The sequence below is a fragment of the Gossypium hirsutum genome, chromosome D03, assembly GCF_007990345.1.
Source record: "Gossypium hirsutum isolate 1008001.06 chromosome D03, Gossypium_hirsutum_v2.1, whole genome shotgun sequence".
Classification (NCBI taxonomy): Eukaryota; Viridiplantae; Streptophyta; class Magnoliopsida; order Malvales; family Malvaceae; genus Gossypium; species Gossypium hirsutum.
Window position 1 is genome coordinate 46,206,587 of NC_053439.1, and position 26,786 is coordinate 46,233,372.

Here is a 26,786-nt window from a genome sequence, read left to right on the forward strand (position 1 = left end):
AATGTTTTAAAAATGTTATCCTCAAAATTATACCAACTGATTTCAAATTAGTCCTAATTTAAAAAAATTTTTTCGTTAGGAAGAATATATATCCAAAAGATACATAAATTTTAAAAAAAAAAAAACAAATCTCTAAAAAAATATTATTGCAAATTAAATTTAATATCATTATTATATTAATAATTAATATTAATATTTATATTAAATAAAAATAAATCCCCCACCCCTCTCCCATTCCCCACCACAGACCCCCTTAACAGGTTCGTCTAGATAGTTTCCTCTTTCGGCAAGGACCTTGAGAGCAAGTTGGAGGCTATTCCGAGAGATAAAGATGGGGGTGGAGATGCATTTTTGAATAAATGGTTTTTGAGAGTAGCAGAACCAAGATAGTTCCTGACATGAAAATGAAGATAACAAACTTAAATGGTTAGAAGGGTTCTAAAAAAGTAAGAAATTTATAAAGATTTTCATGGAAGTTGTGTGCTTGTGTTCTGTTCCCTTCCTCGTTTGTTATTTATGGGGGCTTGATAGATGTAAAGACAACCACTTTGAAAAGTTAGAAATCTGTGTCATCAAAACAAAATCTTCAGAGAATTGCAGTGATTGGAGATTGTGATTCATTACTGTGCCCTGCTTTTTCACCTTCTTAGCACTGCAGACACCTTGTGCTGTGATATTGATTCATTATCTGCAATTGGGTCATATACAAAATGCAAGGCACCAGCAGAAAGGGAGAGCGAGGGACGGTTGTGGGTGGGGCGGGGATTTTTTTATATAAATAAATTAAATTCATTTTTATATTTAAATTTTATATATTGTTATTTTCGTTATCAATTTATTTAATTAAAATTTTATTATATTCTTTGAAATATTTGTGTATTTTTAATTTTAAAAATTAAGAAAATTGAGTTTTTTGAAATTTTGAGAGTCAAATTTTGAAATTATGATATTATTATATATAAAAATTAAAGACTAAATTATATTTACTATTTTACTGTGCCGGATTAACTTAAATAATCTTTTATAGTTAATATTATTTTTACAAGCTCAATGTGAAACTCTACTTCTGACATTTTAAATAAATAATATTGTACTCTTGAAGGTCAACTTATTATATGGTTTAAAGTTTTACTAGGCTTTCTTTTATCTTCCTAATTAGGGCGTTTTTACCCCAAATTTTTTAAAAAATTGCAAAATTATACATATTCTTTTAATAATAAAATTTTGTACAAAAAATTTTTAAAGTGCAGAGAGAAATGGGGTTCAATGGAACCGATTTTTGCATTTTCAACCACAAATCCCACCATGTACTGTCAAGAAATAAAAGAAATGTATGATTTAAAACAATCAAACCAAAAATTGATTTATAATCATTTCGTCGACGGAATGTTGGAACCAAAATCAGGTTTCGATATCGTTTATTATCGGTTGGAACATTCTGTTGTAGTAATAATTAATCAAAAATATTTAAATTTTATTTAGGTATAATTTTAATTGATATCAATTATATCGTACGTACCAATTGGAACATTATATACTGATTAAAGAATATATTTTAATTCTTTTACTCAGACACCATATTTCAATTAGTAAACAACCATTTAGTATGTACTATATATCGATACCAATCGAATTTACATTGAAATGAAATATAAAATTTACTAATATAACAGATTGGGCTAAAATCTTGATCAATTTGAAGCCGATTTTAATCTTCAACACTTTCGTTTCTAATCAAATTTAGTTTGATTGAGCGATAGGGGAGTGGGATTTCTCTCCACTCTAAAAACTTGTATGAGATTATTATTATTATTTGAAATTTTTTTTATATTATTGAGGTAAAACAGCCTCCTAATTGTATTCTTAATCTTGTTATCCTTAACTTAGGTTTTACGACAATCCACTCCTCTTATCCCAAGAGCACAAATCTTGACCTAAACCTATTTACCTATGCATTTTTATAATTTTTGCTCATGGATGCTTAAATCTTCATTTAGTTAGCCGAATCTTAATTCGGTTGTTATTGATATTATATTTATGTAAGAGGACGTGGGTTTGAGCACGTTAAACGTATTTATCTTCCTATTGAAATGTTAGAGGAGGGACTATGAATAATTTAGGGTATTTGTATTTAAAAAATTGCTTCATTTAATACTAATATTTCTTTTATAATTTCCACCTATTAAATAATTAAAATAAATTATTATAAAAGTAAACTCAATAATTATGAATTAGATATAAAAACCTCAACAAAGGTAAAAACCTAGTTGACATTAACATCAATTTGAAGTGCTTTGTTATAAAAAAACCTAAATATAAAATTTTCATTTCAATAGTATCATGGCAGTATAATATTAAGTATTTCTGTGATGTTTATGGATCAGGGTTGGGATTAAATTGATCGTTGCATTTTTATTAATATCATACGTAATTATTCAAGTCTTGTCCAACTGAAAATATAATTAAATTTTACTCAAAGCTTTTTTATATTTAAAAAATGATTAATTTAAATTTCATATTTTATTTTTTAAAATTATTTAATATTTAACATTGTATTATACTTTAAATTTCTAAATATAAAAAAACTTAACAACTTTTTATATTATATTATAGTACTATAGATTAATTTTCATAAATATATAAATAACCATCAATAAAATAAAGGATGAAATGATTATATCAAATAAATAAAATAAATAATTACATGTTACAAATTGAAATTGAAGGATTTTGAAATGGGCCAATATTACATTACGCAGGTATTTGGCGAGAAAGTGAATCCACTAGCATTTTAACCATACACAAACAATAATATAAGCTACATATGAATAATAATTCTTAACTTGTGGTTTTTGAAATCAACTTGCTTTTGTTTTACGGAAATAATGATTACTTAGAAATGGATTAAATTAGTGGTTTAGTCACCCTGATTTTCAGTGATATGTGAAGTTTTTGTTTTTACACACTTGAAAAGCAATCCTGATATCATGGACCGATCCATGGTCTCGTATGCTAGTTCAACCCATGGCATAGTTTCTTCAATCAATATTATCCCATTGTATTTTAGACTCTGGTTCTGAGTCTTGATTCAATGGTTTTTTTTTGTTTACAACTTCTTCATTTGTTCAATCATTTTCATGGTTTAAAGTATCACACTATTAGTACTATGTTAAAGTTTCATAATTTTCTGCTTTCATAATTTGCAATCCTTGCCAAGCATTTTCTTTATCCAATCCTTTAAAGTGCCAGGCTTTTCCAGCATTGCTATTCATTTCAAAAGCCCGTGATTGATTTACTCCATTCCTTCTTCTTGGAATCTTCTTTATTTCCCTTCAGACCATCCTCCTCAGACTCTTAAATTGCACTTTTTGTCAGAAATGGCCTCTAAAGTTCTCATGCAGGTGGGCTTGAAGGCATGCCTTGACCCTACACCTTGCACTTGCCAAAGATGGCCATCCAGTGCAATTCATTCACCACCTCTTCTCCAAATACATCCATTCCCAATCTAGTTTTTCACCCTTTCCGAACCAACAGTTGGTGGATATTTGAACCCAGACCGTGGTTGTGGAGCCAGTTTCGAACTCAAAACTCGACCGTACACCGTTCGACATTGTTCACACCGAGAGCGTCGGGCTGATGCATGCCCAAGCAAGGACGTGACCAACCTAGCTGTTACCTGGCATGGAATGCATATGAATCCATTCATTCCGATATAATCAAGCTTTTAAGAGCACCCGAAGAACAAGGCTGCTATGGGACAAGAAGGTTATAGAGTCGTCGAAGAGGTCCGGTTCTCCCGAGATATTCCCACCATGTTGCTACAAGTGATCATGCTGGGGTATACTCAAAGGATTTACATGATCCCGAGAACGAGTGCACATCATTCTCAATGGAGTCGATGAGGCGATTTTCAGGCCCGAGTTGTCCCTAGGAACGAGCTTAAACACGAACTTGGCATTCCACAAAACGGGTCATTGATTTTGGGAATGTCAGGGAGGTTGGTGAAAGACAAGGGTACCCTTTGATATTCCAAGCATTGAAAGAAATATTCATGGAGAACAACTGATTCCAACAAAGTGGTTCTTGTGTGTGGTGATGATCCATGGGGTGCTAGATACAAAGACTTGGTGCCAACATATGTTTGGGTCATTGGACGATGATTTAGCAAGGTTTATACGCCATCGATATTTTCGTGCACCCGACGCTCGGGTCAAGGACTGGATAAACTCATTGGAAGCAATTCAGTGGGAAACGTGTGACTACACGGTGCAGTTCAGGGTCAGGATTGTGGGCCAGAATGGGTTACACGTTCTCACCACAGTGGAGTCCTGAAAAGACGCTGTATAGAGTTTGGAAGGATGGGAAAGAGGGTTGAATTGTTCACTGCCACCAAAATGACGGCTGATATGAAAGACTGTTTCTGTGCATGTCAAAGGAAGCATATTGCAAATACCCAAATCCATTTTATTAAACATATAGGGATATCAATGTTGGTTTTTCATATTCAGACTTTGTGAAAATGCAAGAATCAACTGGATTCTCTTCAATAATGTGGTATCTCTTTTGTTAAGCATAATGCCACTCATATAGCTAGTTTTACTTTTCTTTTCTGAAACCAGCTTTATAATATTCAAACTATTTTATTAATATAAATAATAAACTTTAGGTTGTATAACTTGTCGATGTAGTATAGTGGTGAGTATTCCGCTGTCACGCGGGCGACCCGGGTTCGATCCCCGGCAACGGCGGTTTATGGTTTTTTACCATCACTTAGATGGCACTTGATTTTGGTAAAACTACCATGGAGGCATATACTAAAAATTGAGAATTAATTCTCTAAGTGAGATCAAAAGTAAATTTATTCTTTTTGTTAAAAAATTGATGCTAAAATTGGCCTCAGTAAGTCAACTATTTAGTTAATTGGGTTGTTCTTTATTTACTCATTTTTGGAGTTGAGGAGACAAAATGGAATTTGAATCCTAGAGTCTCTAGTTTTACCCTTAATTTTCTTATTATATTAAATCAGTGCTTGAGCATTTGGGGCTGCAACATTTCGAGATTCCCTTTGTTGCATCTTGGAAATCAAGAAGAATAGATTAAATTATCCATTTAGTCAATGGGATTTTCAATGATAACTTTGCTAAGCCTGATTTATTTATTTACTCCTTAAAAGCAAAGTCCTTCGAAAATGGCTGATCACACGGCTTCTGCTCAAACCCCATGTGCCAGTTCCTTGAATTCCACCTTGCCTAATAATTGTTAAACTCTTTACAGGTTTTGATAGGGAAAATAAATTTTTTATTGAAGCTTTCCATTTTCATGGCAAAGGATCAGATTGTAAGTACCATGTTCAGGTTCCATAGTTTGTACCGCATAATTGCAACCCTTTCTGTATTTTCCTTCATTTCAATCTTCTGTTGGTGTCAGTTTTCCAGCAAATGTTATTCCATGAACGTTATAATGATGCAAAGGCAAAGGAAAGCATTGATTTGCTTACATTCCCTTATGCTTGGATGTTCTTTCTTTTCCTGCTGGTCCTCCTCTCAGATCCTTAAATTGGTGTTTTTGTGAAGAAATGGCCTCACAGGTCTCATGCAGGTGGGCTTGAAAGGCATGCTTTGACCTACACCTTGCTCTTGCCAAAGAGGCCATGAATTGCACATTTTCACCACTTCTTCACCAAATTCCACTTTTCCTACGTATCCATTTCCCAACTTGGTTTTTCACCTTTCAAGGCCAACATCTGGTGGATATTTGGACCAAGCTGTTGTATGGGAGCAATTCCGAGCTCAAAACTCGACTGGGAGACCATTTGATGTCATCCACACGAGAGCGTCGGGCTGTTTCATACTCGAGCGAAGAATGTGCCCAATCTAGCTGTTAGTTGGCACGGAATCGCTTATGAAACCATTCATTCGGATATCATCCAAGAGCTTCTCCGTAGTCCGGAAGAACGACAGGCTACCATGATGACCGAAAGAGCGATGAAAGTTGTGGAAGAGGTGAGGTTTTTTCAAAGATATTCTCACCATGTTGCTACAAGTGATCATGCTGGGGATGTCCTAAAAAGGATATACATGATCCCGGAAGAACGAGTCCACATCATCCTCAACGGAGTCGATGAGGAGATTTTCAGACCCGAACTCTCTCTTGGAATCGATTTTAAACGGAAGTTCGGCATCTCGAAAAGTAGGTCATTGGTATTGGGAATTGCAGGGAGGTTGGTGAAAGACAAAGGGCACCCTTTGATACATGAAGCTTTAAAGCAAATCTTCATGGAAAACAACAAGTTCCAACAAAGTGTTACTGTTCTTGTTGCTGGTGATGGTCCATGGGGTGCTAGATACAAAGCTCTAGGAGCCAATATACTTGTTTTGGGTCCATTGGAACAAGCTCAACTAGCCAAGTTCTATAATGCAATCGATATTTTCGTGAATCCGACTCTCCGAGCACAAGGATTGGATCATACTCTGTGGAAGCAATGCTCTCTGGGAAACCGGTAATGGCTACACGAGTCGCCAGCATCACGGGGTCGGTAATCGTTGGACAGAATCAGGTTACACTTTCTCACTAGTGTGAGCCTTGAAAAGACTCTGTATAAAGTTTGGAATGATGGCAGAGTGGTGTTGGAGAATAAAGGCAAGGCTGCTAGGCAAAGAGGGCTGCAATTGTTCACAGCAACCAAATGGCAGCTGCATATGAAAGACTGTTTCTATGCATATCAAGGGAACAATATTGCAAATACCAAAAGTAGCAATGTTGGTCTCATATTCATGTGGTATTGACTATGTTACTTAACTCGAGTAACTGTTAATATAAGTATGTGTGTTCAACATGGGATTGTTCAGACTATACCGTGCTCATATTTGAACATGCATAAGGATGGATGTTGGATACTGTACTTTTAGGAGAATAAAAAGTTACGGAACATAGATCCGGATTCCTGACCGTTCGGAGATCGAGGGAATTAAGAAAATTTTCAACAAAGCCAAACTGCTTGTTTTCCTGAAGGTCCATGACATGGATGTATATTAAATATTTTTGTTGAAAATTTTGTGATAAACTTCTTTTAGTGTTTTGAACTTATGGGCTATATTTTCTTTTCAGCCAGACATATAATGGAAGCTGACATGTATGAACATAGATTGTGTATCTATAAATTTTAGGCAGGAAATGTAAGTTGAATTGTATGCAATATCTTCAAGAAAAAAATGGGGTTTTGCTGCAAAGAAATTTCATAATGGATACAAATTTAAATATGTATATGAGGTTTGATTCTCTAAATATATGAAAAAAATTATAGGAGTACAATTAGCACTGTTGCTCACTGTCACTGCCATTGGAAATATTTTGTTGCTATTTTTATTTCTACTTGGAAAAGGGAATCCTTGTATATGAACAATGGAAAAGGATATTATCTGTATTCTTCAAACTTTTGCTGGGCAACTTTGATTCATATCAAAGAGGTAGCATTTTGAATCTCAAGCTTTGATATTAACCTTTGATAAGGAACCCTCTACTTTGTGGAAATTGAGAAGTTAATCCCTGCAAAATGTCATACATTAAAGCCCAGCTGGAATGTATTCTCAACCCTCAACAAAATAAAATGACTTGTAAGATAATGACCAAGATGAAATGTATTCTCAACTTCTACAAGATTGATCAAACATTATTTGATTTCTTTTTCATGGAATCCATAATATTAGTATTGATTCGATATTTAATTTTCAGTTCACATCAATTTCGAGATTAATTCTTGGACAACTCTTAACGCTTTCCTTTCCATGTAAAATGACAAAAATAAATGAAGCTGTAAATGTAGTGGACAGACTGCAAGAAGCTGAGAGTTCAATAAAGGAAAAACTTAACAAAGCGTGAGCGGCAGGATTCGAACCTGCGCGGGCAGAGCCCACATGATTTCTAGTCATGCCCGATAACCACTCCGGCACGCCCACCTCTGCTGTTATTTTTAAATAAATAACTTTTAAAACTAATTTTTAACTAACCTTCTTAAAGTTTTATTTTTAAGTTTTTGTGCCTTCCTTCGTTAACACGTAAGCATTCAAGCGGTTTTTTTTTAAATGTATATTAAAAAATTTGCTAAATTTTAGTTTGATGTCTCTATTATACCTAAAATTAAGATTTAAACTTTGTATTTTAATTTTAATAAGATTTGGTCTCTATATTTTATAATATTATTAATTAGTCCAAATATATATTATTAATTAAAATATTACATTGTTATATACAATTTCAATGCCCTAATTGCTTTAGAGATTGACACGTGACTTCTAGTTCCTTTAGGTTTGTATTACTTTTTTTTTTACTTTATAAGATAGTGATCAAATTTAGTTTTGGTCCTAAACTATGCTAAAACTTGAGATTTAATCTATATACTTTAATTTTTGACATTATTTTGTCTCTACTTTTATAGTCATTAGTTAGTCTAGATAGTTAATATTGTAAACTATTTAAATCAAAATGCTCATGTCAATTTCTTTTACGAACACTATTCTAACAAAAGAATTATTTTATCATGACAAGTTTAAATGAGTATTTTTACGAAAAATTTATAATCAGTATTTTCAACATTATTTTTGTTATTACATGACTACTATGTGAATTTTTTTTAATTTCAAAATATCACATTAGAGAATTTAATGCAAAAATTAACGGTAGTAATAAGTGGGCTTAAATATTTAAATCTGAAAAATAAAAGTACTAAATTCTTAAAAATCGAAGTAAGAGACTAAATTCCAAGTTTACTCTGTATTTTGATACAAACAAATAATCAATAAAAAACAATCTTATATACACATCTTACCTTGCATTCATGTGCATCCCCCCCACCTAATCATATAATCAAATTTGGACCTTGGGTCATGCTCCAAGAATCTGGTAATATACCCTTTCCAAGACATGGTTAGTCACAGTACTAAATACCGACAAATTACTTAAAAGTTCTAGACATTAACATAGGTTCTTCTCCATTGGAATAACTCATTCTTGCTTCCTATTTGTAAAGCACTCCTTTTATTCAAAGTTAGAAAAGCATTTGAAATTAGGGAACTTCATGTATAACATTAACTGACAATGAAAATAGAACTAATGCATGGAAGATGTTATTTATTTCAAGTTGATGTGGGCATATATCTTTGTTAACGAAGCCAGATCCTGCCGTTTTCATTTTAAATAGGCTCATATGGCACTAGGATCATGGGGCTTTGCAGCATATAGATTCATAAATCATATAGGGATACTGTGCCAATTAGCATATTTGGTGATGGCCTTTGAATCATTGATACAAGAAAATTATAGTTCTTACAACAAGACCTAGTACCCTTGGCTTCGACCCTTTCAATTCAAGGATCTGCCTGATTCTAAATTTCAAACACCAGAACATTTCTTGCAGTTCATAGCCAATAATACAAGAAAATAACATCTTCAGCTGTTATCCGGGATGCTGCTAATGCCCTTGAACAATAGTCACTGTTACAAGACCATTTTGCCCGGGCCCATACAAGCAAAACAAAAAAACAGAAACCCAATCACAATGTTGACCCAACATACCCAAAGTCCCTGGCCCAAACTCGAAACCCATTACAAGCCCAAATGCCAAACCCAAATAAAACAAAGCCCAAACCCAAACAAGCCCATTATAGTAAAGCCCAACAGAAGTCATAGCTGGGGTTTCAGAAAAGCTAAAACCCTAGCTAAGGCGGCGCACGTCCCTAGGGGCTCCTAGCGTCTGCCGTCGCTCTAGCTTCTGCCACTGCCACCACGGTCACGAAGCCACCGACTCACCTGCCCGTCAACTACTCCTGCAAGACACGCAAACAACAGAAACACGCAAGAAAAATAATAGAGATAACATGTAACATCGGCTATAAAAGTCGAATTTCATCGTTGTATGAGGCTTCTTCTTTTTCTTTTTTTCAGACGATTCTCAGAAAATAAAAAGCAAAAAAAACTTAAAGGTGATTTTTGGTGTTTTTTCATTTCGGTTTTCAGATTTTTTAAACTCTATCTTTTTTTGTGTGTTTATTCCTCTACGTATATAACATATAGAAAACAAAAGGACTTACCGGAGACGCCCCGTGATCGCGCTGTCGAAGGGTGGTTCTCCGTCGTTAAGTCTGGACCGAGAGAGGGCGCAGGGATCTTTCCCTTTGGGCTTTGGTCCATGAAGGCTCGGCCTTCATTCGGTCTTTGAATCGGGGTTCAAAAAACCCATTTTTTGCTCTGACCACCGCCTGCGGCGGAGCCTTGGCGGCTGATACGGTGGCCGTCGTTTGGAACCAAAGGCCAGAGAGAGGAGGGTTTGAGAGAAGAAACTCTCATTTTTTTTTGAAAAGTGATGGGAAATTAAGTTTTTTTTTAAAACTTGACTTTTAAGGACGAGCTAAACGGTGCCGTTTAGGGCTGGTCACAATAGCCCTAAAACGGTGTCGTATCATCCTAGGGTCCGCGCGTCGACCCGACCTGATCGTGAGGATCCACATGTTTGGAGGTTTGGGACATTTGCGTATAAAGTCCCTTTGCTTTTGAGCCGTCGTGCAATGAGGTCCTTTTTGTTTTTTTAAATTTGGCCACGTAATTTTCAACGCTTCATTTTAGCCCGAGCAAAAACGCTGCGCATAACTATGGGAATATTTGCTCAATCAGCCCTCCGTTATTTGGGCGCATTATATTTTGGTCCCTGGGGATTAGAGGTGCTCATGGGCCGGGCCGGGCCCAAAAAAAATTTTGGCCCAAGTCCTAGGCCCGAGCCAGCTCGGCCCGAAATATGGGCCTAGAATTTTGCCCAGGCCCGGCCCGAGAAAAAATTCATAAGCCCAGGCCCGGCCCGTTTTTTAAATAAATACCAAAAGTTTATTTTAAAAATTAAAACAAAAATAAAAAAATATTTTAAAAATATTTTAAAATTAAAAAAAATATTTAAAAGTATTTTAAAAAATTTAAAAATTTAAAAAATTTTAAAAAGTATTTAAAAGTATTTTAAAATTAAAAAAATAAAATATTTATTATATTTGGGCCGGGCCGGGCCCGGGCCAAAAAGTGGTGCCCGAGGCTCGGCCCGTTTTTTAATCGGGCCTCATTTTTTTGCCCAAGCCCATATTTCGGGCCTATATTTTTACCCAAACCCTCCCATATTTCGAGCTGGCCATCGGGCCGGGCCGGGCCGCCCGGCCCATGAGCACCTCTACTGGGGATCCCTTTCTTTTTGTTTATTTGCGTTTTGAACCCCGAATTTTGTTCCAAGATTCGATTTAGCCTATTTGTTTTATTATTTTAGTTATTTTGTAAGCAAATTAGATATTATTATTATTATTATTATTATTATTATTATTATTATTATTATTATTGGTTGCTCATTTATACTTTTTAATTTTAGATCTAATTATATATACATGTACGAACATATTTTTTAATTTTTATAAATATATATATCCACATACTTTTATATATTTTTCTTATATATACATATATATTTTTATATTTTATATTTTATAATTTTTATCTATTTTCATTGTTGTTATAATTGCTTTACTTGGTGTTCATTTATTTATTTATTTACATGTCCATTATTATTATTATTTAAATGTTTTAGTTTTTATTTGTTTATTTACTTGTTATTATTTACATGATTGATTTTTATATATATTTCTCTTATTATTTATTCATCTTTTTGTTTTTGCTCGTATTATTTTACTTACATTATCATAATTGTTATTCCATTACATCAATTTTTACCCAGATTCGTAAAAAATAAATTTTGGAAATAAAAGCAATACTCAGTATTTAGGATCTTCGAGAGGATTGAGCCCTAACGTATTGGATCCCCATTTTCTTCATTGAAACTAAATAATCGAGAATGATTTTTAATCAAAAAACATAAATAAAAAGCTCATTATCGGGAATTCAATACGTTGTGTCCTAACGCATTGGATATGACACGTTGTTTTCTCGAGAAGAGGATTTTTTCTAAAAATAATAAAGGCAATATTAAATGTTTAGAATTTTGAGAAATTGTGCCCTAACGTATTGGGCTGCGATTTCTTCATCTGACTTAAACAATTAAATATCCTTTTAAATTTTACTGCACGAGTTTTTTTTGGACAATCTCATTTTTGATGAGGTGAAATCTCATGCCATAACTAATTGGGTGTGACATTTTCTCTCCGAAATGAGAGGGTCATAACGGGTAATTTGATTTATACAAGTTTTTAATACAAGGATCGTATTTTAAAATATTTGCACATTTTTTATATTAAGACACTAATTAATCAACAAGGTACCAATTTTGGGCGTGTCGAGGGTGCTAACCCTTCCTCATGCGTAACCGACTTCTGAACCCGAGTTTCTGGATTTTATAAGACCAAAAATTATCGTTTTAGTAAATTTAAATTTTTATTAAAATGATTTAATTATGAGGTGATCCGATCACACCTAAATAAAAGGATTGGTGGTGACTCCCATTTTCATTTTCGTTTTTAAAATTAAATTCGAACCCCGTTTTATCAAAAAATGGTGTCAACAGCTTGACGACTCCACTGGGGACAAAATAAGTGAGTCAAGCCACAAGTTGATTACTTTTTGTCTTTATATCGAAAATTGGAAACTTGGTTTTAATGTACGATCCTTTCGTTGCATTTCATTCGCTTTTATTACGATCTCCATCATTGTGGTTTATAATTGCTGTGTTGGTTTGAGTTGTGATATCTTTCTGTACATTGCATTGCATGATCAGTTGATATTACCCTTCTAAGTGGGAGTGAGAAACTAGTCTTTCGTGAGGTTTTCATCTCCGTGTAGGATAGTAGATCACTTCCGGGATACATCCGTACCTATGTCTTCGTGAGGTTTTCATCTCCGTGCAGCCATAGGGAAATGTATTCCCCTGAACTGAACTCGGTCCATATGAGCCTATAATGGGTGAAGATTGAGGAATCTGCTGGTTCAGGTACCCCTTCTTTAGAACCGAACCACATATAGTGAGCCCTAATAACCATACCCTTAGTGGTAGACCAAGTAGATAATTTGTTTATGATTTATTGATTACTCTAAATTTTTGTCTTAAATGTACTGACTTATTTTGTTTTAATCATGTTTGCATGACATTTTCATCATAAAAGGTATCGATTCGCGTTTGATTACTAAGTAGAGAGCTAGCCATGGAGAATGAATTTCTTGATAAAATGGAAGATAATGTCGTAGTCCGAGTGTGGTCAGAAAAAACGCAACTTGAGAAGGGTGATAGCTTGACAGAGGGGTACACATAAGAACTATGGGACTTCACTTATATCAGTGTAACTCAGAACAATCTCCAGAAGTTGAAAGAGATATGGGCCCAGTGGGATGATGAAGTCAAACAGTTATTTTACTATAATTATGGTGATTTGCCCTATTTGTTTGATATTAAGGTGGACGAGCATTTGTTTCGAGCTCTGACCCAATTTTGGAATTCCGCTTATAGCTGCTTCACTTTTGGGGAGGTAGACTTAGTGCCTACTATAGAGGAATATACAGTTTTGCTATGTTGCCCAAGGATTCAAGCAGATAAAGTCTATTCTAAAGCCGTCAACATCCCAAATTTTGTAAAGAAGTTAATGAATATATTAAGAATGAGTGAGCTATGGGTTACAGTGCGGATCAAACAAAAATGAGAAAGCAAATGTATTCCCTGGAAAAGTTTGCGTGATTTGATTTTAGCACACCCTGATATGAAGAAAAAAGTCGATGTTTTGCTTTGAGCATTTATTGGCTGTTGATTTTTCCTAGAGCACTGGGGTACATAGACGAAGCAGTTACAGATTTGTTTGATCAACTAGACAAGAGAGTCACACCTGTCCTAGCCATTTTAGCCGAGACATTTAGATCTTTAAATGTGTGTCGAAGCGCGGGTGAAGGAAGATTCATTGGATGTGCACAGCTCTTGTTAGTGTGGTTCCATAGTCACTTCTGGAAAGTAGATAAAGTTTCCTATAGAGTATTTTTCGAGAATTATTCTCCATTGAAAGAATTAGTAGCGACACCGAGACGTGACAACATTATTGAGGAAAGATGGATGGCGATTCTTCAAAATCTCAAAGATGAAGATGTTGAATGGAAAGCTCATTGGATGGTGTCTGATGAGATCTTGTATCAATGTGGGGACTTCGACTGGGTCCTTTTATTTGGGATTTGGGGAGCTGTTGGCTATGCGTCGTTGGTGGTACTAAAGCTGTATAGGTCAAGACAATTCGTACCCGCAACCCAAGGACTAGCTCAGTGCGAATTTTCATATAAAGATGATGGTTACAAGAAAAAGAATGGAGTGATGACCAATGCTTGGAAACAAGTTCACCGAATAAAGAGATTTGCTGTAGGACCGATGGTGACCCCCGAATATAGTGGATGGTGGAGTAAAATGATCAATGACTATCCTTGGGCCAAGTCAGGAAGGTGTTCGACCGATGGAGGAATATCTGTAAAAGGTCCCATCTGAAATAGAAATCATAAAACAAGATTTTGAAAAGAGAAATTCAGAGCTGGGAAAGAAGATAGAACAGTTGGAGATGGAAAAAATGCATTTAAGATTAGATATTGATGTTCAGAGGTTAGAAATTGAGAAAAGGGAAGAATAAAACCGAGGAGGATTTAAACAGTTTGAAAGCAAATTACGAGAAGTTTCATTTATCAATGAGAACCACTGGGTTAGGGAAAACTTCAGAACAGTAGCGTCAAAAGATTCGAGAGGAAAATATTAAGGCTGATAGGTGGGAGAGGAAATTCCAGGAGACTCAAATGCGAAACGAGACTTTAGAAAAGAGCTTGTCAGAGAGTCGAAGTGAAAAAGGTGAGCTAAAAGCCAGAGTGGTTGAGATTGAAGAATCTCTTCATCATTATCGAAATCGTAATACGGTGGTAGAGTTAAGAGCAAGTTTGAGCAAGATCGAGGAAATGAAAAGAAGAATAGAATAATTAAAGGGGCATTACAAAGCTGTGAACAACGGATTGAATTCTTTGAAGCCAATGAAGAGCGTCAGAAAGAACAACTCCACTTTTGTCAAAATCAAGTTAGAAACAGATATCACACTATGAGAGAAGCTGTGGCCCAAGTTCGAAAGGTAGCTGATCACCTACAGACTTTGGCGGTGCAGGCCAATATATTGAGTTTGAAGTACGAATTGGAATCAGACCGGGGGAAAGAGCTTGCTTCACTACTTAAGAAAATTAAAGTTCTGAGCATTAGGACAAAACCATATATGTAATCTATTTTATGTAAAGAATTTTGTTTTCTAGTAAAGTTTTCTAAAGGAAATTGAATTAGAATCGATGTCTTTTTGCATTTACTTTATGCATCTGCATTACATTACATTCATTAAAGTCCATCAAAAGAGTCTAATTGATTAAAAAAATTATTTCAGTTAAACTGAAAAACCAAAACCCTTACGGTACTCAGGCAAAATCGAAAAACATGGATCAAAGATTGGAAAGGCTCGAACAGCTTCAAAAAGAGATGCAAGACCAAATGTAAGAGCGGCTAGAAAAAATTCAGCAAGATATGGTGGAAAAGATGATGGAGTCCCAGAAGAGCATGATGACTCAGTTAACTCAGCTGTTGGCTGGGGGAAAAAGACCCCATAGTTAATGTTGAAGAAAGAGATAATGATGGACCCCTCTACCCTCCAAGCTTTACTCCTCCGCATGCACAGCCCCAAGCTGATGTACACCCACGCAGGTCCTCTGTCACAATCAAGCCTCAACAGTTTCAGGCTGGTACTTCAATGCCAATGAACTTCCAAACCGGATTAGGTTCCAACCCCGGAGAAAACCCTACCAATCCCATTTTCCCCGATTTCGACGAAGTGACTGAGAAGGAGAAAATCAAGGAAGAATTGCCAAAACAACTAGAGGAAATATGTAAATTGCTCAAAGAAAAATTTAAGGCAATGGAAAATATTGAGAATTATCAAGGAATTTGTAACACCCCTTACTCGAGACCGTTTCCGGAGTCGAGCACGAGGCATTACTTATCTTATCTTACTAACTCGAAGCATAAAAACTTGTTTTAAAAATTAATTTCACTATATACAGCAATCTATCCAATCGCGCAGCAGTTACTAAATTAATTATAACTTGAGCTACGGAACTCAAAATTTAACTCCGTAAATTTTCACTAAAGCTAGACTCATATATCTTCCTACCATAAAATTTTTAGGATTTTTGGTTTAGCCAATTAGTACAGTTTATTAGTTAAATTCTACCCTGTTTCACCAATCAACTACCCTGACCTCTTATCACTAAAATAAAATTTCTCATTGTGAGATTTTCATATAGTGCTACCGCTTGATTCTACAGAAAATAGACTCAATAAGGAATCTATACATATAAACTACAACTCATAAATATTTTGTACAATTTTAATGATTTTCTAAACTCAAAATAGGGGTCACCAAAAACTGTTCTGACCCTGTCTCATCAAAATTCACATATCTTAAAATATAAAATTCCTTTTGCTACACTGTTATTTTTATGTGAAAATAGACTCAACAAGATTTAAATCCATATATCATTCACTCTTTAATTCATTTTATACTATCCTAGGTGATTTTTAAAAGTCACATCACTGTTGCTGCCTGAATTCTGTTTCTTTGCAAAATTTTACCCTTTTATGATTTCCATGCATAGTTTATCACTTAGACTCTTATAACAACAAACACTTCCATACTTAACCATTTTAGCAACCATTCATCATCAAATACTTACACATCATTCTTTAGCAAGATCATAAATACAAACATTTAAAATAACTAAATCCCTATACATGCCATACTAAACATGGTTCAACATAAAAATACCGAGTTGTTGTGGTTGATAGTGTGGACGATCTCAGACTTCTTTAGGATCCTTGAAGTAACCTTGCAATACTATAAGAGAAAGAGAAATAAAAGACGTAAGCATAAAGCTTAGTAAGTTTACTAGCAAATAAATAACAATATTTAACTCAGATAATTAAACTCAAGTGTCTATATCTCTAGTTTACTCTTTAGTTAATCTCATTCTAGTTCTCTTGCTTGTTTACTTAGTATACTTGTGTGCATAACTTACTTCTCTCTTGCTGTATCGTTGAATATCAATTGATAATATAATAAGTTCTTAACTCTTATAACTTACCTGAACTTGCCATTTATGTTTTTTAACTGAACTTTCCTGAACATGATTCGTTATTTAGCCCGTTGAGCTACATTGGAACAATAAGGATACTCGGGTCTCTTCTGATAATGACATGCCAAAGCCATGTTCCAGACATGGTCTTACGGGGACCTCTCATCTCGGTGCCAATGCCATGTCCCAGACATGGTCTTACATGGGACCTCTCATCTCGGTTCCAACGCCATGTCCCAGACATGGTCTTACATGGGACCTCTTTACCCAAATGTCATGACATTCGTATCCAGTACCATCCTTATGTATCAACGGGACTTTTTAATTTTAATTCTCTATCATTTCATGCTTGGATCAACATTAAATAAATTCATAAAATAAATTCATAATTGCTGGAAAATAACAATATTAATAATAATTATTGAAATATTGTATTTATTTACTGTAAACTTACCTCGGTACCGAATATAGCCCAATTCACCAACTTAGTCTTCAACTTTATTCTTTCTTTTGTCTAACCTCGAGTTTTGTTCTTCTTGATCTAAAATAGAAAATTTAACTTATTTAATACTCACATTCATCAAAACAGCCCTCGACTCTAACTTTTTCAAAATTATGATTTTACCCCTAAACTTTTGCATAATTACATTTTTGCCCCAAGGCTCGAAAATTAAACTTCATCTCATTTTCTTATGTTTTATGACATGCTGAACATTTTTCTCTTCTATGATAACATCGAATTCTCACTCTAACACTTACTTATGTACATTAGAGATTTTTACCGATTATATCAACTTACTCGTTTTTGCTTAAAATCGGCTAACAAAAGTTGTTTAACATAATTTCTAGCTTCATATTCGATCATAAAAAATTAAAATAAACACTTTTCACCTATGGGTATTTTTCCAAATATAAACCCTAGGTTAAATTATTGCTAGAATAAGCTAAATTAAGCTACCGGGACTCAAAAACGTAAAGAACATTAAAAACGGGGCTTGGGATCACTTACTATGGAACTTAGAAGCTTGAAAACCCTAAATATGGCTTACCCCCTTGCTGATTTCTTCCAAATAAAGAAGATGAGCATAATTTGTCATCTTTTTCCCTTTTAATTCATTTTAATTACTAGATTACCAAATTGTCCCTAACTTAAAAATTTCCTATTTCACTTATCTCATGTCCATTTTTGTCTAACAACTTAACCAATAGTCTAATTACCATATAAAGACCTCCAATTTAAAGTTTCATAACAATTGGACACCTCAACATGTAGAACTCAACTTTTGCACTTTTTACAATTTAGTCCTTTTGACTAAATTGAGTGCCCAAACGTCAAAATTTTCAAACGAAATTTTCATGAAATCATTTTTTGAAATCATATACCATAAAAATATAAGAAAAATAAAATTTTCCTCATCGGATTTGTGGTCCCGAAACCACTGTTCCGATAATCTTAAATTTGGGCCATTACAGAATTGATGCTAAAGATTTGAGCTTGGTCCCGAATTTGGTACTTCCCCACAAGTTTAAAATGCCAAAATTTGAGAAATACAATGGGACCAGTTGCCCTAAAGCTCATATTACCATGTTTTGTAGGCGTATGACTATGTTAACAACGACCAACTGCTTATACATTGCTTTCAAGATAGCCTCACAGGGGCAGCATCTAAGTGGTACAATCAATTAAGCCGTACCAAGATTAGTTCATGGAGGGACTTAGCTCAAGCATTTATGAAGTAATACAGTTATGTAGTAGATATGGTCCCTGATAGAATCACCCTGCAAAATATGGAGAATAAGCCTATTAAAAGTTTTAGGCAATACGCATAAAGATGGAGGGAAGTCGCCGTTCAAGTTCAGCCACCGCTCCTGGAAAGGGAAATGACAATACTCTTTATTAACACACTGAAGGCACCATTTATTACACACATGTTGGGAAGTGCCACAAAAAGCTTTTCTGACATAGTTACGAATGGTGAAATGATTGAAAACGCCATAAAGAGTAGGAAGATCGATGTTGGAGAAAGTAACCGAAGGTTGGCTTCGAAGAAAAAGGAGAATGACGTGAATAACATGAGTACATATAACAAAGGTTACTCGAAATCGATCATAGTGAACCAGCCAAGAAAGGTCGCTACTAACCAACAAGGTTCATCAAGACAGGAGTCGGGCATAAGACAAAACACTGAGAAGCCCCAGTTTACACCAATTCTGATGCCATATAAGGAGTTGTAACAAAGTTTGTTCGATGCACACATGGTTTCCCCTTTTTATTTAAAGCCCCTGCAACCTCCGTACCCCAAGTGGTATGATGCGAATGCACAATACGACTATCATGCGGGGAATACGGGGCATTCAATAGAAAATTACACAGCCTTCAAAAAGTTGGTTGAAAGGCTAATCAGCATGGGCATTGTCAAGATTGATGATTCGCCCAATACGGGGAATCCATTGCCTAACCATGCTGATAAGGGGGTAAACATGATAAGTGGAAACATGGGAAGAAAACTCAATGCATATATTTAACATTTTATTTGCTTATTTACTATGTTACCATTTCTTTTATTCTAAAGGCTTTTACTTGGATGCAGACTTGAAGGCTGCGAGTCAAGTTTGGATGTAAGTGAGATGTTTGTCCTTGGGAATCCGGCATTCGTCCACCATATCGATCTTGAGCTGCTTTTGGATCCATTCAAATATGAATGGAAATTTGTGTTGCGAGAAGATATTGATTCCCAAAGCCTCTTGCAGGTTTCCAAACCAGAATACCAAGAAATTGGCAACGATATCAACATATCCAATACCCTCACCTCCAAAATAGGCTTTCCCTTTCACTTCATTCTCCAGCAGTTTTAGCTGCTCAGTTACTTCTTCAATTGCATGCTCTTGTTCCTTTCCTGTGGTAAAACTAACCTTCCTTGTTGTGCTCAATATCTGCAAATAATGGAACTCTTAAACTTATTATATCCCATTGGTTTAGACCGGTTGAATCCTAAACTCAACTCAACTTGATTTGATCATAAAAAGTTAGCGACTTAAATTTGTCTAATTCGAAAATAACCTATAATAGAAAAGACTAAAACCCAAAATGATTCTTCCTTAGAAATGATAAAAATAATCTGTAAATTTTAAAATTTAAATTCAACTTACCCAAATTATACAACCCAAGCAGGATTGAGAGGTGTAAAACAAAAAAACGTTTAACACAGGTTCATTGTACCTTTTCGTCAATGAACTTAGCCCAGAACCGAGCCATGGCTCTATCGTAAGGATCTTGAGACAAAAGAATTAGATTGTTCCTCCAGGTTTCATCGATGTACTCTAAGATTACAAGTGATTCTGGTATTGATTTCCCATTATGAACAAGGACTGGGATTTTTTGATGAACTGGATTATGTTGGATAAGCAAGGCGCTCTTGTTGGATAAATCTTCTTCAATGTATTCATATGGTATTCCCTTTAGTTTCAAGGCCAGTTCAACCCTGCGACTGTAAGGGCTTGCCCACATCCCAAATACCTTCACTTCTTCATCATCCCCCATGGTTTTTGAACTGAGAATGGTTCGCCACTTCATTGCTTCTTATGCCTATCCCTCTTATAGCTGATGAAGTTCCAACATGAAGAGATCATTGCATGAATCTCGGCCGTAAAAAAAGGCACTACAATCTCAGCCCCTTGAATTGCACAATGCAGTCTAAGTGGATGACATTGAGAATCAAAATCATTCACTTTATTTTGTTTTGGATTAGCTTAAGTCTATATATATGCTTAAGTCTTCGTTCCCATGATTGGTGGCACAAAGATAACGATGGTGGCGCTGGCTCATTGGGTTGGATTGATTGGTTGACGACCCAAGGCTGACTACTTCCTTCTTTTTTCTTCTTGATTTTAAATATTAATTGTGTTATATGATTATGCCAAAATATCAAAATTTTAGCTGTTAAGGTAAATTTACTGAGAATTTCAAAATGCAAATTGAAATACTCTTTAATTCACGTTTGTTTTAGTCTTGCAAGAGTGCAAGAATATTCGAAGATGTCTCTCCTTCTTAAAAGATCATCCTTGAGCTCAATCCATCACCATAATACACTAATAACATCAAATGAGAAATTATGTGATTGTTGCCGATAAAGTATGAAAAAGCTTATTTAATACATATCTCATAAAAAAAATTATACATAAAATAAAAATAATTAGGAAATTAAAAAGATAAATAAATTTTTTTATAAAACGATAATATCTCTTCGGCAACAAAATTTCATTCTTTTTGCTATAAATAAGTTATGTGAATGATTAAAAATTATCATTTATAATTAGTTTATAACTAACTAATGATTAAACCATAAGAAAATAATAATCTATTAAATAAACTACAATGATAGTTACTCAACTATAAAAAAATCATTTTAGGCGCTTAAAATAAAATATTTGCAATTTAAACATCCACCTTATATAGTTCGGTCATTTTTTTTGTACAAGAATAATGATTAAATCATAACTAAACTATATGGTGCCAAGACATTCCAGAATAAGAGGACTTCATCTGGCGGTTGCATAAAAGCATACCTACCCAACGGTCTTGAGAACGCCATTAAGGCTAGCCTATCAGCTATTTTATTGCCCTCTCTGAAAGTATGAATAACTTTAACCATCCAGGAAAGTTATAATAGCTTCTTAATGGCACGTGCCATAACTGAGTAATGCTGATAAACTACATTTTCTTGAATCAATTAGATAGCTTTAGTACCATCCAACTCAAGAATCTAATAGTTTGATCATTTTTATCACTCATGTTAAAATCACAAACAGGAAGTTGACGTGGCAGATAAAAAAATGGTATAATAATAAGTTTTGTCCTCAACTCTTACATATTAAATCAATTTAATCATAATTTTAAAAATTTAATCCTCAAAATTTACAAATGATTTCAAATTGATCCTAATTCTAAAAATTTTAGAAGATATATATAAAAATACATAAATATTTTCAAAAAATTATAATAATAAATTTAAATTTTATATTAATATTAATATTAATATTAATATTAATATTAATATTAAATAAAATAAAAATCCCCCACCCCTCTCCCCATTCCCCCACCACAGACCCCCTTAACAGGTTCGTCTAGATAGTTTCCTCTTTCGGCAAGGACCTTGAGAGCAAGTTGGAGGCTATTCCGAGAGATAAAGATGGGGGTGGAGATGAATCTTCTTTGAATAAATGGTTTTGAGAGTAGCAGAAACCAAGATAGTTCCTGACATGAAAAATGAAGATAACAAACTTAAATGGTTAGAAGGGTTTCTAAAAAAAGTAAGAAAATATTAAAGATTTTCAATGGAAGTGTTGTGCTTTGTGTCTGTTCCCTTTCCTCTTTGTTTAATGGGGGCTTTGATAGATGTAAAGACAACCCACTTTGAAAAAGTTAGAAATCTGTAGTCATACAAGAAACAAAATCTTCAGAGAATTGCAGTGATATGGAGTTGATAGTGTTCATTACTGTGCCCTGCTTTTTCACCTTCTTAGCACTGCAGACACCTTGTGCTGTGATATGGATTTCATTATCTGCAAATTGAGGTATAACAAAAATGCAGCAGCAGCAGAAAGGGAGAGGGAGGGGGACGGTTGTGGGTGGGGCTGGGGGATTTTTTTATTATATTAATATAAAAGATAAATTCATTTTTATATTTTTAAATTTTATATATTGTTATTTCTCGTTATCAATATTTTTAATTTATATTAAAAATTTATTATTATATTTCTTTGAAAATATTTGTGTATTTTTATATTTTTAAAAAATTAAGAAAAATTGAGTTTTTTTGTAAATTTTGAGAGTCAAATTTTTGAAATTATGACTAAATTATTATAATATATAAAAATTAAAGACTAAATTTATTATTATACTATTTTTTATCTGTGCCGAGATTAACTAAAATAATCAATTTTATAGTTAAAATATTATATTTTTACAAGCTCACATGTGAAACCTCTACTTTCTAGATCATTTTTAAATAAATAATATTGTACTCTTGAGTTTCAACTTATTATAATATGGTTTAAAGTGTTGACTAGGCTTTCTTTTATCTTCCTAATTAGGCGTTTTTACCCCAAATTTTTTTAAAAAATTGCAAAATTATACATATTCTTTTAATAATAACCAATTTTGTACAAAAAATTTTAAAGTGCAGAGAGAAATGGGTTCAATGGAACCGATTTTTGCATTTTCAACCACAAATCCCACCATGTACCTGTCAAAGAAATAAAAGAAATTATGATTTAAAACAATCAAACCAAAAATTGATTTATAATCATTTCGTCGACGGAATGTTGGAACCAAAATCAGTTTCGATATCGTTTATATCGGTTGGAACATTCTGTTGTAGTAATAAATCATAATAATAAATTTTAAATTTTATTTAGGTATAAATTTTAATTGATATCAATTATATCGCTACGTACCAATTGGAACATTATATACTGATTAAAGAAATATATTTTAAATTTCTTTTACTCAGAACACCATATTTCAATTAGTACAAACTAAACCATTTAGTATGTACTAATATAATCGATACCAATCGAAATTTACATTGAAATGAAATATAAAATTTACTAAATATAAACAGATTGGCTAAAATTTGATCAATTTGAGCCGATTTTAATTTCAACACTTTCCGTTTCTAAATCAAATTTAGTTTGATTGAGCGATAGGGAAGTGGGATTTCTCTCTCCACTCTAAAAAACTTGTATTAGATTAATTATTATTATTTGAAATTTTTTTTATATTATTGAGGTAAAACAGCCTCCTAATTGTATTCTTAATCTTGTTATCCTTAACTTAGGTTTTACGACAATCCACTCCTCTTATCCCAAGAGCACAAATCTTGACCTAAACCTATTTACCTAGTGCAATATTTTATAATTTTTGCTCATGGATGCTTAAATCTTTCATTTAGTTGACCGAATCTTAATTCGGTTGTTATTGATATTATTATTTATGTAAGAGGACGTGGGTTTGAGCACGTTAAAACGTATTTATCTTCCTATTGAAATGTTAGAGAGGGACTATGAATAATTTTAGGTATTTGTATTTAAAAAATTGCTTCATTTAAACTAATAATTTCTTTTTAATTTCCACCTATTAAATAATTAAAATAAATTATTATAAAAAGTAAACTCAATAATTATGAATTAGATATAAAAACCTCAACCAAAGGTAAAACCTAGTTGACATTAACAATCAATTTGAAGTGCTTTGTTTATAAAAATAACCTAAATATAAAAATTTCTCATTTCAATAGTATCATGGCAGTATAATATTAAGTATTCTTGTGATGTTTATGGATCAGGTTGGATTAAATTGAATCGTTGCATTTTATTAATATCATACGTAATTATTCAAGTCTTGTCCAACTTGAAATATAAATATAAAATTTTACTCAAGCCTTTTTTATATTTATAAATGATTAATTTAAATTTCATATTTTATTTTTTAAAAATTATTTAATATTTAACAATTGTATATACTTTAAATTTCTAAATATAAAAAACTTAACAACTTTTTAATATTTATATTATAGTATCATAGATTTAATTTTCATATAATATAAATTACATAATCAATAAAATAAAGGATGAAATGATTATATCAAATAAAATAAAATAAATAAATTACATGTTACAAACTTGAAAATTGAAGGATTTGAAAATGGGCCAAATTACATCTACGAGGTATTGGCGAGAAAGTGAATCCACTAGCATTTAAAACCATACACAAACAATAAATATAAGCTACATATGATAATAATTCTTAACTTGTGGTTTTGAAAATCAACTTAGCTTTTGTTTTACGGAAATAATATTACTTAGAAATGGATTAAATTAGTGGGTTTAGTCACCCTGATTTTCAGTGATATGTGAAGTTTTTGTTTTTACACACTTGAAAAGCAATCCTGATATCATGGACCGATCCATGGTCTCGTATGCTAGTTCAAACCCATGTGCATAGTTACTTCAATCATAAACTTATCCCCATGTATTTTAGACTCTGGTTCTGAGTCTTGATTCAATGGTTTTTTTTTGTTTACAACTTTTCATTTGTTCAATCATTTTCATGGTTTAAAGTATCACACTATTAGTACTATGTTAAAGTTTCATAATTTCTGCTTCATAATTGCAATCCTTGCAGCATTTTCTTTCATCCCAATCCTTTATAAGTGCCAGCTTTCCAGCAATTGCTATTCATTTCAAAAGCCCGTGATTGATTTACTCACATTCCCTTCTTCTTGGAATCTTCTTTATTTCCCTTCAGACCATCCTCCTCAGACTCTTAAAATTGCACTTTTTGTCAAGAAATGGCCTCAAAGTTCTCATGCAGGTGGGCTTGAAAGGCATGCCTTGACCCTACACCTTGCACTTGCCAAAAGAGGCCATCAAGTGCACATTTTCACCACCTCTTCTCCAAATACATCCATTCCCAATCTAGTTTTTCACCTTTCCGAACCAACAGTTGGTGGATATTTGAACCAGACCGTGGTGTGGAGCCAGTTTCGAACTCAAAACTCGACCGCTACACCGTTCGACATTGTTCACACCGAGAGCGTCGGGCTGATGCATGCCCAAGCAAAGGACGTGACCAACCTAGCTGTTACCTGGCATGGAATTGCATATGAATCCATTCATTCCGATATAATCCAAGAGCTTTTAAGAGCACCCGAAGAACAACAGGCTGCTATGGTGACCAAGAAGGTTATGAGAGTCGTCGAAGAGGTCCGGTTCTTCCCGAGATATTCCCACCATGTTGCTACAAGTGATCATGCTGGGGATATACTCAAAAGGATTTACATGATCCCCGAAGAACGAGTGCACATCATTCTCAATGGAGTCGATGAGGCGATTTTCAGGCCCGAGTTGTCCCTAGGAAACGAGCTTAAACACGAACTTGGCATTCCACAAAACGGGTCATTGATTTTGGGAATGTCAGGGAGGTTGGTGAAAGACAAAGGGTACCCTTTGATATTCCAAGCATTGAAAGAAATATTCATGGAGAACAACTGATTCCAACAAAGTGTTGTTCTTGTGATAGCTGGTGATGATCCATGGGGTGCTAGATACAAAGACCTTGGTGCCAACATACTTGTTTTGGGTCCATTGGGACGAGCTGATTTAGCAAGGTTTATAACGCCATCGATATTTTCGTGCACCCGACGCTCCGAGGTCAAGGACTGGATCAAACTCCATTGGAAGCAATACTCAGTGGGAAACCAGTGATGACTACACGAGTTGCCAGTCTCACAGGGTCAGTGATTGTGGGACCAGAACTGGGTTACACGTTCTCACCCACAGTGGAGTCCTTGAAAAAGACGCTGTATAGAGTTTGGAAGGATGGGAAAGAGGGTTGAAATTGTTCACTGCCACCAAAATGACGGCTGCATATGAAAGACTGTTTCTGTGCATGTCAAAGGAAGCATATTGCAAATACCCAAATCCATTTTATTAAACATATAGGGATATCAATGTTGGTTTTTCCATATTCAGACTTTGTGAAAATGCAAGAATCAACTGGATTCTCTTCAATAATGTGGTATCTCTTTTGTTAAGCATAATGCCACTCATATAGCTAGTTTTACTTTTCTTTT

The 26,786-nt window shown here is 34.0% G+C and overlaps 1 protein-coding gene, 1 non-coding gene and 2 pseudogenes across 2 annotated transcripts; 2 read left to right on the forward strand and 2 right to left on the reverse strand.

Moving 5' to 3' along the window:
- Nucleotides 1-5,309: 5,309 nt before the first annotated feature.
- Nucleotides 5,310-6,754, forward strand: LOC121215425 (D-inositol 3-phosphate glycosyltransferase 1-like; annotated as a pseudogene).
- Nucleotides 6,755-7,873: 1,119 nt separating this feature from the next.
- On the reverse strand, nt 7,874-7,955 carry TRNAS-AGA (transfer RNA serine (anticodon AGA)). The gene has a single exon. It is a non-coding gene; the product is annotated as a tRNA-Ser (tRNA).
- Nucleotides 7,956-20,115: 12,160 nt separating this feature from the next.
- LOC107950249 (glutathione S-transferase U7) lies at nt 20,116-20,738 on the reverse strand. The gene has a single exon (XM_041090274.1). The coding sequence runs from the start codon at nt 20,723-20,725 to the stop codon at nt 20,363-20,365; it is 363 nt and encodes a 120-aa protein (XP_040946208.1). The 5' UTR covers nt 20,726-20,738; the 3' UTR covers nt 20,116-20,362.
- A 4,520-nt stretch (nt 20,739-25,258) lies between these two features.
- Nucleotides 25,259-26,756, forward strand: LOC121215531 (uncharacterized; annotated as a pseudogene).
- Nucleotides 26,757-26,786: the final 30 nt, after the last annotated feature.

Excerpts from the sequence above, each read along its gene's own strand:
- LOC107950249 (XM_041090274.1), bottom strand. The coding sequence starts at position 20,725 with ATGAAGTGGCGAACCATTCTCAGTTCAAAAACCATGGGGGATGATGAA.